The 13,773-nt window shown below is 40.8% G+C and overlaps 1 protein-coding gene across 1 annotated transcript in view; it reads right to left on the reverse strand.

Moving 5' to 3' along the window:
* MYO1B (myosin IB) overlaps positions 1 to 13,773 on the reverse strand; it is a 150,340-nt gene that overhangs the window by 63,729 nt on the left and 72,838 nt on the right. The window contains exons 5-6 of the mRNA XM_087819692.1: positions 7,636 to 7,740; positions 3,893 to 3,939 (exon numbers count right to left, since the gene is read on the reverse strand). Of these exons, the coding sequence (XP_087675818.1) occupies positions 3,893 to 3,939; positions 7,636 to 7,740 (152 nt within the window). The remainder of the gene's footprint in view (positions 1 to 3,892; positions 3,940 to 7,635; positions 7,741 to 13,773) is intronic.

Consider the following 13,773-nt stretch of genomic DNA (forward strand, 5'->3'; position numbering starts at 1 on the left):
CTAAACAAGGATGCCATTAGCAGGCTTGCCTCTTCACAAGATCACTCTGGCTAGTATACAAGGGACTAGAAAGAAGCAAGACCAGATGTAGCTCACAGGAGGTAGCAGTCATCAGGGGAGAAATGTTGGTGGCTTTAAGCACAAGTGGCACAAGGGAAAAGTAAACAGAGTAGAGAGCTACCCAGTTCCAATGACAGGTCCTGGTTGGATGTACAAGGTCAGAGAGGAGGGAGACACAGATTAAAAAGCCCAGGAATGTGGTCCAGGCAACTGAGTAGGTAGTGATGCTCTCCATGATGATAGGGGACAATGCCAGTGAGGCAGCTACAAAGGAAGGGAGAAAGGGTAACTTCACAAGAGAGTGAGAGGTTGACCCTACGAGAGGAGATGGTTTTGATGGAAGGTGGTCCCCAGGCATAAGAGGCAACAGGTTCTAGAGCAGAGGTGGAGGGATTAGGGCGTGTGTGAGACAGGAGCTGAAAATCTCCCAGTGTGACAGGAGGGTGTGTATATAGATACAGGGACAGGTGAGGCACTAAGGCTGAGGGCTTGGATGAGGAGGAGGAAGATGGTAGTGGTGAAGATGATCTCTGTGAGGTAAGCACTATATAATCAGCTGAGAGTAAGGATAGGTTTGAAGCGAGTAGAACAAACATCACAGAAAATGTAAAAGGAAGCCAATCAGGGATAAGCTGTTGGACAGCACCAGGAATTTCATTGATACCTGTATGGCAATCTTCCCATCCAGCCATATCCTGATTAGGGCCAAAGGCTTGGCTCTGATCATGTCACTAGTCTACTCAGAAACAACCAGTGGCTTCCCATTCTCTGCAAATCAAAATCCAAGACCCTGAACCTGACACTGAAGCCCTCCAGTTGAGGCTTTCCAGATCCTCTGGTCTAGCCACCAACTCTGCAACCCAAGTGCAGGTCCGCACAAGACTCTCTCCTCAGCCTCCTCAGCCTGTGCTGCCAGCTCCACCTGCTCCCCACTCGATTTTGGCACATTTAAATCTACAGGCCCCCACAGGACTGTCCATGGACCCAGATTCCTCCAGCTTCCCTATTCTGAACTTCATAAAACAATCTGGATCTTTCCTGGGGAACCTACTATTTCATGTGTTGTCTTATAATGACTTCTGACTAGTCTATAAGCTTCATTCATTAATAAACATTTGGAGTGTCTACTGTGGCGCCAGGCACTGTTCTAGGGACTGAGCCACCACAGAGAATAAGAAGATGAGGTACTTGCTCCCACGGCTCCTACTCGCTAAGGTCAACGGTCACGTAAACAGAGGAAGCGAGTAAATAATTCCAGAGACTAATGGATGCCTGAAAAAAATAACAGGATGAAGTCAAAGTCTAGAGAAGGCATCAAGGAAGTGACATTTGAGGTGAATAATACAAGACGCTGGCCATGCAAAGATCTGAGGACAGAGCATGGGCAATTGCAAACGCCTGATGCCAGCAAGTGCTAGCACAAGGCAGACAGTCACAAGGCAGTGGGGCTCAGGGCAGAGTGGGCCCATTCCAGATCAAGCAGGACCTCAGGGGGGAGTCTGTACTGTCTTCCAGGAGCAAGGGGGAGCCACCAAAGGCTTTTCAGCAGGGCAGTGAAGGGACCTAAATTTGCAAAGATTGCTCCACATACTGGTAGAGAAAGGACAGTAGGCCGCAAGAGGAGATGCAGGGAGACTAAGGTTTAACTGTGTTTAAAAAATAAGAGTTTTTTTAAAAAAATGAATAAACTGTGTAGGCTTTTCATTCCTAATGAATGAGAAGTTTGGTAAAGAAATTTTCCCAACCTTACAGATTCTCTCCTATACTCTCCAGGGCATAAGTTGGCTCTTTGCACAAAGCAGATGCTCAACAAATTACTCCTCTCCTCTCCCCTGAAATCCTTGGTTGAGAACAATGATTTCTAAAGCCTTATAACTTTTTTTCAAAAACATTGGGTCTCTTTCTTAATAGAAACTCAAGCTAGAGGTGTTAGGGTTTGGGGGACACTGTAAGGCACCTCCATGGGAACACTGGTCTAAAATGTCAGCCTTAATGAGCACGCCCAATGAGACCATCGCAGGGTCAAACAGATCTCTCAGTGAAAAGATCAAGAAGTTCATTCTGGGTTAACCCATCAAACACTGTCAAAGGAAATGCAATTTCCATGGAGTCATAAACAGTTACGTACAGTAGTAACTATACACAGTAGAGTCCGACTGTAAAATTATAACATGGATTGAGTATATTACTGGTCAAGTCACAGACCACAAAGCACAGAAATTACTCGAAACTGGGCATGAAATGATTTAGCCTATAATCCAGTATTAATTTCATATCCTAATACTTCTGTTATAATAGGATTTCTCTGAATTTACTTAATAAGCCAAATCACCTGCCACGCCTTTCAATAGATTTCAAATGTCCCAAAGTAGTAATGACTCTAAGCAACATGGTTTTCTTGATTTCTATGGTCTACAGACTAAATATATTTGCAAATTTATTTTGGTAAAGTGTGTGTGTGTAATGTGCAAACAGCAAAAATGAAATCTCTATAAAGAATCTTGATCTACTGGAATTACTTCTATCTGCCCACACTTTGCTTCTAATTCTATTTATGTAATGAGATTAGCCATGTTACCACAACAGGAAAAGGCACAGCTCAAATCAGAACTGAAGGAGCTAATCCAATAGAAAAAATTCAGAGCCTTGGAATTAGAAGGCTTCCACTTTCCAAACTATCACAACTATCTCCAACGGAAGCCATTCTTTTGCCTTAAGCACTGGATAACTCCAATGAGGAAAAACCAAAGGAGCTAAAAGAAGGGAAGAGAAAGAGTAGTAAGGGTCTGTGGCAGAGAGGCGTAAAAGATCAAAGATGGTCCCAAGTAATGTGTGAGAAGAGAGCTTATGAAGTAAATGATCTTTTATTACAAAATTGGTTAAACTATAGAAAAAAGGAACTGATTTCAAGCCCTGGCTGGGTAGCTCAGTTGGTTAGAACATCATCCCAGTACACCAAGGTTGCAGGTTCGTCTCTGGTCAGAGCACATACAAAAAGCAACCAATGAATGCATAAATAAATGGAACAACAAATCGATGTTTCTCTCTCTTTCTCTTCCCCTCCCTCTCTAAAATCCATTAAAAAAAAAGAAAAAAGGAACCGATTTCAAAATGCTAGCATCACACTCAACATATTTCCCCCTGCTGCCTCCAGGCAGTGTCTGTGTCTCTGTAAAGACCAGATGCAGGACGGGGCATGGCACAGCTGGAGAGATTCCTGTGGGCAGATGTGCAGACTCAGGCTGGAGGGTGATGGAGAGGAAGCCGGAAAGGTTCCTCTTAGCGGAATTAGCATTTTCCAACTCAGCCAAACTCCAAGCAACAATTAGTTTCAGATTTTACTGTTCAGTCCTCTCTCCCTGCCCCCCATTAGGGGCCAATCCTAATGACTTTACCTCTCTCGAGTTTTAGAATATACCTCCTTTCATTCTGCTATCACTGAATAAAGGACAAAACCTGTACAGGGCACAAACTTGACCCCAGTTTATCTTTCTTTCTACGTACTTTCCGATTCTTAACTATGATTTCTAAATACCAAAACTCAGATAAGTTATTCTAAATAGTCTCATTTAAATTGCTCAAGGAATCTTATGACAGGTGATAAGAAAACATAAAAAATAATAATAAAATAAAATAACCTCCCACTCCAAGAACTAAAAAAGAAAATTCCAGAAAGCAAGAAATAATCTGTATAAAACTCTCAGAGTCTCAATAGCAATGGTGTTCTTATTTTTAAAATGTGTGTATTAAGCAATATTAAACATCTACTGGTTGTTTAAACATACATGAACTAAATATTAGTGTTAACACTTATGCTTATACAAATACTTACAAATCTAGAGGAGTTGTCATTCCTTACGGTCTTGGCATTTCCAAAAGCTAGTAAGAAAGAAATCAAGGCATGTTAAAATTGACAGGAAATAATTTCAAGCAGAAAGAAAATATATTTGAAATATATAAATCCTAGAAAATACAACTTGTAGCAATGACATTTCTGCCTAAAATTTCCAGAGAAACATATTTAATAGAAAGTATACTAAAGCTTCTATATCTTATAAGTTCATAGAAAAAGAGAGTCACTCCTGTGATTCATGGAATTTTTTCCAAGTATTACTGTAAACTTAATCTTGTTTGATTCAGGATCTTTTAACTGTTTTGACAGTAGTGAATTACATGGCTAGCAAGCAAGGCTTCTGTGCTCTTCCACCACCATCATCAGTGAGTAAGGTTATTTCAAAGGTAACTACTTAATATACCAAAAGTTTTATGGAACTTGATGTGGTTTCCACATTAAATAAGGCCCAAGAATCTTTAAATTGTTTACGTAATTTTAAGTAAAGCCATTTATAACAGAAAGAGTAAGATATTTGAAAACTAACATAATTTCCAATAGTTAAACATGCTACACAGTTTCATTAGTTTATGTCCATCAGACCTAAGTGAAACTTTCTAGACTATAAAGAAAACCAAATTGGCCCATGACTCAAAATCCAAGTGTGATCCAATCTCCACTGCTTCAGGGACAAGATTTCCCACTGGATCCCCTTTTAAATGAGGGCATGTAAGAACCAGGGGTTGATGCCACCCAGGCACACAGTATTCCTGTTTAACACAGGTAGTTCGGAGTGTCATAAGGTAAAGGGGTTTTTTCATCAAGCTTGTGCACAAGGTAGAGACAAATTAATCTGAGCCATGGTAGCAAAGGACTGAGTAGAATAAATGTAAGTCATGTAAGCAGAGGAGATTCCTGTTTGATGTTTCAGAAGCCCAGCAGTGCACCTCAAACTGTAATGTGCAAACCAATCACCTAGCGGTCTTATTAAGGTGCAGACTTTGGTCCAGTGGGTCTAGAGATGGGCATGAAATTCTGTGTTTCTGCCAATCCCCAAGGCTGTTTACTGGGATCCACGAGCCACACTACAGCTAGCAAGGACTAAGGAGACACGATGGTGTGGTGAACAGAAAGGAATCTTTAGATTAAGAGATCAGGCATCAAATCCCTGGAAGCCTCCATAACTTCATTAAATCAAATGTAGAGAAGATGATCAGAGTAGCAAAAGCTCGAACAATAACTAAGGGCTAAAAGCTGGTCCAAGTTTCTACAGCAACCTCTTGACCAGGAGTGGAAGTGTGTGTTTAAGTGAAAGCTCATTTTGGATATTCAGTAGCCAAACCTGATATATTATATTTCACATCAGCTGGCTTTTCTTTTCTTTTTTTTCCTTTCTTTTTTTTTAACAGTTGGCTCCTCCTCAGTTAAGACAAAATTTTAAAAGTCAACAAAGGGAAAGTTCTTACACAAAGTAAACTGAGGTGCTATATTGAGTAAGGAAACCTGCACACAGGAAATACTCAAAAAAGGACACTTGCTGAAGAGGTTCACATTTTTATCCCATCTGCACCAGCAAATGCAGTCTTGAGACTGGTGAGTGTTGACCTAGTGATCATGAAGACCATGACATTATTTCTGTGTTTTCACAGGCTAGTCCTTCTTGGTGGGTGTGAACATGTAGAGGTGCCAAGTTAACTAACTTGCACGGCCCCAAAGTCCAGCTCGAGATGCCGATACATAAAAGACAGTTTGTTGTGGCTTGAAGGTCAAGGGCAAGTGAAGGAATTGCTTCAAAAAAACTTTATTCAGGGCGTCATTTGCAAGCCATAAACCATCTTTTCATCAAATAAATTCTGAGTTGCACATTACAAAACACAGCTCTAAACACTAAAGTCTTTTATTGTGAGCCACAGAATCAAAAACAAGGGTTCCATTATAGAACACTTGAGACACATTCCTCAATTGTTTTTTTAAGTTCATTGTTCTAAATGTTCATTTACAGTAGCAGCTCCAGTGAGACAGTAAAGCATTCCCATAAAAGATAATGCATGCCCACAGGAGACATTTCTTCCATCTCCTGTACTGGGGCCTCGCTTCAAATACCATTGAATAAAGGGCCAGACTCTCAACACAGATGCAAACCATAGCATTCCACAGTGCTTCTCCTTTAGATCGTGGCATTCTTAAAATAAATACATGCAGAAATACAACACATGGGTAGAATCCTAACTTAAAAGCAAAAGACAGTACACAAAAAGTCAAATACTGGAACAAAATGAAGATGCAGCACTTTCTATAAGAGCTTCTTTATTTGTTAAGGTACTGAGGGAAAGAAAGATCAATAACAATATAATACATGTTTCTGTCTTTGCTTTTCACAAAGTTAAAGTATTTTTGTGACTCTTATTCCACTTTCTGGGGGATAAAGATGCATGGTATCTCCTTGTGATAAGTGGATGAGAGGGCTAGGCCTGACAAGAGGAGGGCTCTGTCCCTCCACAGTGGGGGTATCCCCCCTGATTCCAAAGCAGCTCTACACTAATCCATGTTAAATCTTGACTTTCCATGGCTTTGAACAAAGGGTTGAACCGAACTACTCTTCCAGACCAGGGACTTCTAATCAGGGGTGGTTTTCAATGGTAACAACTAGGGACCTGGCGGGGGGGCGGGGGTGCAGCTAGGAGTGCTGCCAAATATCCTACAATGCACAGAGCAGCCCCCACAGCAAAGACTTAACCACTCCAAAATATCGATAGAGTAGGTTGAGAAACCCTACTCTACCCCAAAAATAAAGACATGCTTACAAAATAAAACAATGTCAAGGGCTTGCCAGTAATAAGGAAAGACTTTGATTTCCAGTTTCTAAAAGTCAAGGATGGTTTGTACTGATGGTTTTTGCCAAACTTCATGGCATTAAGGGGACTCACTTCGGGCTTTGTTTCCTGATGGTATTATGGACTGGATATCTGCATATCCCACCCCCTCCCAAAATTTCATATGTTGAAGCTGTAACCCCAATATGAAGATGAGGCCTGTGGGAAGAAATTAGGGTTTGATGAGGTCATGAGACAGTCAGGCTCCCACCACCACCATCACCACCAAAGAAGAGGTCGAGCAAGCACAGCACAGCAAGATGTGGCCGCCTACAGGCTAAAAGGACTCAGAAGGAAACCCGCCTTCCCAGGACCTTGATCTTGTACTTCTGAGTCTCCAGAAGTATGAGAAAATGAATTCCTGTTGTTTAAGTCACCCAGTCTATGGTATTTTGTTGTGGCAGCCAGAGCTGACTGATACAGATGGCCAACCATAGAATTCGAGCTTTCTGTGGCCCTTAAGTGTTTGTCTGGCTTAGCCTTGGTTTCCCTGACAACAGAAATAAGCAGCCACGTGTGTTATCCTGAGTGATAAAATAGCACTTAGCTCACATTGCTCTTTTCCACCAAGTTTTTCCTAGACGTCAAGTCAAATGCAGTTGATTATTTTTAAGTAAAATTGAAGTGGTTCAAATTATAACTGAAAGGGAAAAATATTTAAGTGGGAAAGCTCCTTTTACATGAATAAAGTGTCCCCTCCTTTAAGCACAGAAGCCAACACAGTTCTTAGGATGCAGCTCCCTCGCTCGGCAGGTCTGGGCCCGAATCTCTTCTTTCCCCTTCCCTCCCAGCCCACGTCCCAGCACCAGGTATCTGAAACTGGATCTAGGGTTCAAGTCACACCGACCCAATGCACACAGAGAGTCCTACCTTCCAGGACCGGGTTGGACTGTAAAAGTTGTTCTTTGACTTGATTGACTTCTGCTCCTTTCCCACAAACAGCTGCTACATAGGACATGACAAGCTTGCTGGCCTCTGTGGATGAAACAAGCCGTATTAACAAATTAAGACAAATTTTTTGGAGGAGGGAACAGGGAGGATACAACCCTACTGTCGGTGTTTTCAAACGCCTTTATACCTGGGAGTCAATATGTCCTGGAAATCTTTTGAAGTATTTGTCCTTTCTATTCCATGACACATCATTAAATCAGATATAATAGGAACTGTGCTTAAAGGTTATCACTGGGCTGCTAAAAAAATTTGCTGAGTAACAGTGCCAACAAAATCTCAGGGGAACTATGCTCTTAAATCATTTACATACAATTACTATATTGTACAAGGTGATTCAAGCCAAAAATAACTTGATAACCTGGGTGTCTTCACCAAATATATTTTTACATTTTAAAAGGACTGTTCTAAACCTACAAGTCTGTGGTAATTGTTTCAGAAGTCATAAAACACTAATAGGGTGTCATTTACTACAGTGGGGAAAACCACAGGAGAGAGAGGTTTCAGCATGGGATGGAAATAAAAGTTTTTATTTAAAATTAATTAATTAATTATTAATTAATTTAATTAAAGGGCCATTCTGCTCAGAAATATTTTCTAAATCAAACTAGTTTTCTCACAATTAGTCTAAATTAATTACTCTTCAACTCAATTAAAAACTAAGCAGCTAATCTAAGGATTTGGTAACAAGAAATGTAGCCCTTTCGGGGCTCTGTTGTTTACATAGGCTTCGCCGGTAACTCTGAAAGGTAAGCTGATAAAAGAAAAAAGCAGGCCACCTGAGGCATACCAAGAATTCTTGGCTCAACGGTGGGCAAAACTTGTTTTTGATGGTTTCATCCTTCCATGTCTATCAGCCCACATCCCCTCTCAGCACCTGCCTCCTAGAACCTGATCCTTTTAATACTGAGGTCCAAGGAATGTTCATAGGTATTTAGGGAAAATGAGGTCTAAATGAACTGGGGGGCCACAGAGAGTTGGATGCAGTGAAACAGGTTTCCTTTTTAAAGGACTTCTTGGAGGTTCACGTGCATTTGGGAACTCCGAAAAGGGATCTAGAAGGTTCCATCTCCCAACTTATCTGCCATGGAATGTGTCTCTCCTTGAACTGTCCTAGTTCTAATGTTCCCTAATCAGGATCTGGGAACTGCTCCACTACTAAATGCCGGCTGAATAAAGCATTGCCCTCAGTTGGGCAGTTGCAGTAAGGAAACCAATCTCCCCAAATCCTGCTTTCTCTCAAGTCTTTGCTCTGGTGGCACTGTCCCAGAGCAGGAGAGCCTTCCGCAGCTGTGATGGCACCTCTACCTTTGAGCATAAGGGAGCGAATCTCAACACTGCCATTTCTCTTGCAAAGACCTGCACGTGGCTTCCAGCCCCATTTCCCACTGTTGAAGAAATAATAAATGAACAACTGAAATGCCACCTTGGGCACATTGCCCAAACACCACGTGCTCTTTAGGGCAGCAATTTTCAACCTTTTTCACCTCATGGTACACATAAACTAATTACTAAAATTCTGTGGCACATCAAAAATTATGTTATTTTTTTTTTGGCCAATCTGACAAAAAATAGGTATGGTTTTGATGTAATTACCTAAAAGTCACTTTTTGCCCCAAAGTGACTTTTTAAAAAATCAGGTGCCTATAGTTGTACATAAGGATTTCTGGTACCAAGAATTAACCAATCAGACACAACCTTATTATGTAATGTGAGCAATAAGATGCAACTCTATTATATGACTGATTTTTTTTTTTTAAATGGCACCAGGAGCAGATTTTTTAGAATTTGAATTTGACTTATATAATCTGGCTGTTAAATTGTACATATATACAAATCCACAATATCTACTGAGATATAAAAATGGGTTAACTTAAATTGAAATTAGGGATCACTTTTATTAACTTTAAAATCATTCAAGTAATTCAGATATAATTTTCAAATATAGTTCAAGAATACTTGTATCTAAGTTGTTAAAAAGATTCTGTGTTCAGATTCTTAATTACCTTCAGGAATTCTAATACTGGCCTCATTTTAATAATTTACTTTTGGAAGCCAGGATTAAGAGTAATTTTCTCCAAACAAAGTCTCATTGTCTAAAAGAGACAACTCACAATTTTTTTCCTGACATAATACTTGGTCTTTACCTTAAGTAGTTCACAAGATATTCATTTCTTTAGAAAAATAAATGAACCAGTAAGGATAGGCTGCAAGACTTAACATAATTTAAAGGACTGTTCTCATGATATTTCATCATGCTGGAAACAGGAAATAACAGTTACCTCATACAGCTTTCTACTTTATTTCCTTTCAGTTCTTCTGTATTAAAGTTCAAATGAATGTGAACTTTCATTTAAATGTTGAGATATTTATCCAAGTCAAAACCTTATATAATACTAAGACTAAAAAGTAGTCTATTTCTGAGGAGAATCAATAATTATCACCCTCCATATTTCCAAGTCTAGTTTTTGAATTATATCGACTATCATAGGGTCAGCTAAACATGACCTTGGCAATCACAGGATAAAATTGTAAGCATTTTCCAAAACAATACTTCTGAGTGGACTGTGAATACATCAATCCAGTAATCATATTCTGAATGGCAATGTCTTTCTTGTACACTGTAAAGGTATAAAATGATTCCATTTGAGACAAAAAGGTGTACTTTTCATGTATACTCAAAAGTCTGAAAAGCACTGCATTTTAGACATAAAAACACTGGCATTTAAAATTGGCAAAAGGGAAAGGGGATTAGGAAGCACAAACTTCCAGTTATAAAATAAGTCATGGGGGATGTAATGGAAAAAGGAGTGGGGAGTGTGGAGGGAGACCAAAATGTAACAGCATTGCTTAGAATTGATTCTTAGCTCATCATTTTCTCTAACTCATAGATACTTTACATATGCAAATTTATGTACATATGTTTGACTGTAACTTGAATCCTAAAATGTATCAACAGTCAGACAAACAAAATATAAAGTCTTTGAGGTCAAAATCTCTTCTCACTATTAAGTGCTAGAACCTGTAGGGTTTAACAGGTATTCTGCACAAATCAACAAATGTCCTGTAACAAAATACTACTAGATCAGGATATCCAGATCAGAATTCATTTCTACAAAGAATGGAAAGGGGTGATAGTGATAGTTTATAATTCTGGGGATTTTAAATTCCTGTTAAGGCAAAAGTTATAACCACTTTAACTGTATTGTTTGGTACCTTGTACTAGGCTGTGACTAATATATGTTATTATGTAATTATTAATCATAAACTTATATAATATTTTTTTATGAAAGAAAGCATTGCAAAACAGCAGTAGGTAAATGAGAAATAGAAAATAAACATTTCAATGAAAAAGTCACTTGCAACCATGAAGACAAAAGAACAGGAATCTCACTGCTAAGATAACAAAACCTATGCATGCTAATATAAGCAGGGTTTATTCTGAGTTTTCTTCACAGAACTGCTACTAAATTTATCCAGAACTTAACAGGTGTACATGTAAGGGGATTCATAGAAACATGTAACATATGTCAGAGATCATATAAGACACATGATATAGGTCAGATGGCATATAGAGAGAATCACACATTTACATGCATGTACATACTGATGTATTTATCTACCTCTATACCTCTCTATCTCCTTGGTTAAGATGCCCAAGGTTTTTCTAGGGACCAAGCTCACATAGGTCTGGGGGTCCACTGACCTAAAGAATATGACTGCTGAAATCAACGAGGCCACGTTTGTGTGCAATGAAACTAGGGCTCCCCAACACTGCAAGTCCTGAGTCTGCGGTGTTACAAAATAACCCAGCTACGGTGCATACAAACTGATCCCACAGGCAGCCTCGAGCTGGTTTATTCATGGTACAAAAAGAGTGGGTCTTGCCATGAGAAACAGCCTTTACTCCAAGAGGAGTCATGACTGGCAATGTTTTTATTGAAATACAACTAAATATAAGTGATTTTTGCTTCTGAAAGTTGGCCCAAAAAAATCTCTCATAATTCACATAAAACATGAGGGTCAGAAGAGGCCTTTCTCACACGGGGAAGAAACAAAACAAAAGCCCTCTACATCTTGGCCTTAAGTTTGCTTAGCTATTCTGGATAGACTCAGCGTTCAGACTCATTGACGTTGAGGCCACAGTAAGTCAATGACATCTCTGTCACCGAAAGAGTCAGGGAACTATCACAGATGTAAAATAGTACAGGGTCATTTGGGGTTCAGAACTAAAGGTCTTAATGAGCAAGGCAGGCTTCATAATTCTTTAAGCAGATGGCTGAAGAGTTCCTAGAATCTGATGTAACTGTAAAATTAGAAACCAAATAATTTATAATGTTTTCTTATGTCAGGATCATCTTCTCAGGCCCAAAGATTTCTTCTGATGTCCCTGTAATAGTGTAGTGCTGATGGCTCCCTCATGTTCGGTCTCCCTGACCCCATCAGTGCTTGAACGGTTCTCTACAAACTATTTGTATCCACATCAGTCAAGTGCGAGTTCACTGCCTAGAACTACTTGGGGACTATTAGGAGACATAATGAATTTTTTATTTAGCACAGCAGGAATGAAATAAATAGGGCCCCAAAGACCTCAAAGAGCTCACACCTCTCCCCTAGTGTCCACACTGCAGTGTAAGAGTGTCTACAATATTTAAGGCCAATAACATCATCATCTACCAAGGGGGGCTGACCACCTTGTTAAACACTTTTTTTAAAATAAGTCCCCTGATACCACGTGGTAATTTAAGTAAAGATTCTTACTGAAAAGATATATTATACGTAAACTACATAGCACATGTGGGTGCACAAGAGATGTTAGGTCTCTTCTTTCATTTATTTACTAACCCAAAATTTAAATAACTATATGTACTCAAAAACAATGTTAGTTAATGAGAAAATGTGAGGTTTCAAAAATGGCCTGACTTCCCTCTTCCCCAAAGAAATGAGATTAACAAGCTCCCTCTCCAAACTCCTCACGCCACGCTGCTGCTATCTCTGTACTATTTCCCATCAGTTCCCCCCATAAGTCATCGCCACGTAACAGAGGCATTAAACAGCACATCAATTCTATGCTTTACTCAAATTTATAGTCTAATACAATTAAAATCATAATAAAGTTTGAAGCAACTTTTCTACCACTGCTTTCAAAAATGAAAGAGAAGTAGAAAAAGATGGGAATGAGTGAGCAAAACACCAAATGACCCAGGGACAGAGAAGCAGGAGGTGCTGCTGGGGTCTATAACCAAAAGGAAGGGCTTAGCAGCTACCAAAGGGCATAGCTGGGTACATATTTCAAAACAGCAGCCCTCAGGAGTAGTGCCCACCTCCCAGCACCAGGTTCAGTGACAACGGACAACTGAAGCATCGAGAGATCCAGGAATGCCCGTAGCTCAGAACCAAGCCAAACACGTCAGGTGACCCTTGGGCAGTGCCATTCAAAGTACAGCCCGAGGGCCGCACTACGCAGAGTCGGTCAGTCTAGGGACTGTTACCATTCCACACGCGAGAGTAAGCTTTCCGCTTCTGCAGTAATTGGGTAATTTCTTTAAGGTGCGCGAACCCCGGGTGCTGCAGAGCGTGGCCCTGCCAGAGGCGGCGGCGACAGCCCAGAGCAGCTGCCCACCCTCCAGCTCACGCAGAAGGCAGGGCATCTCAGGGAGGCCTGAATCCGGGGAAAGCGAAAGGTGAAAAGGGTTTCAAGCGGTGGGTGGGACGCTGAAGCCAACGGGACAAGTTTTTAAGTGGACAAACATCAAGAGCGGAGAAAACTGCAGGAAAGAATGAACTCCCTGGCGCCTGATTGCCACCAGGGGGGCGAGCTGGTTTTCTGTTTTTCTCAGAGAGGAATGAACGCCAGCCCTCTGGGACAGCCCGGCAGCCTTTCAGGATGGAGGACCCGCGAGCGCCCCGGGAGACGGAGCCCGCTCCCGAGGAAGCCGCTCCCCGAGGAAGCCAGTCCCCGAGGAAGCCGCTCCCCGAGGAAGCCAGTCCCCGAGGAAGCCAGTCCCCGAGGAAGCCGCTCCAGGAGGAAGCCAGTCCCCGAGGAAGCCAGTCCCCGAG

Source organism: Miniopterus natalensis, chromosome 8 (assembly GCF_054644295.1).
Source record: "Miniopterus natalensis isolate mMinNat1 chromosome 8, mMinNat1.hap1, whole genome shotgun sequence".
Taxonomy (NCBI): domain Eukaryota; kingdom Metazoa; phylum Chordata; class Mammalia; order Chiroptera; family Miniopteridae; genus Miniopterus; species Miniopterus natalensis.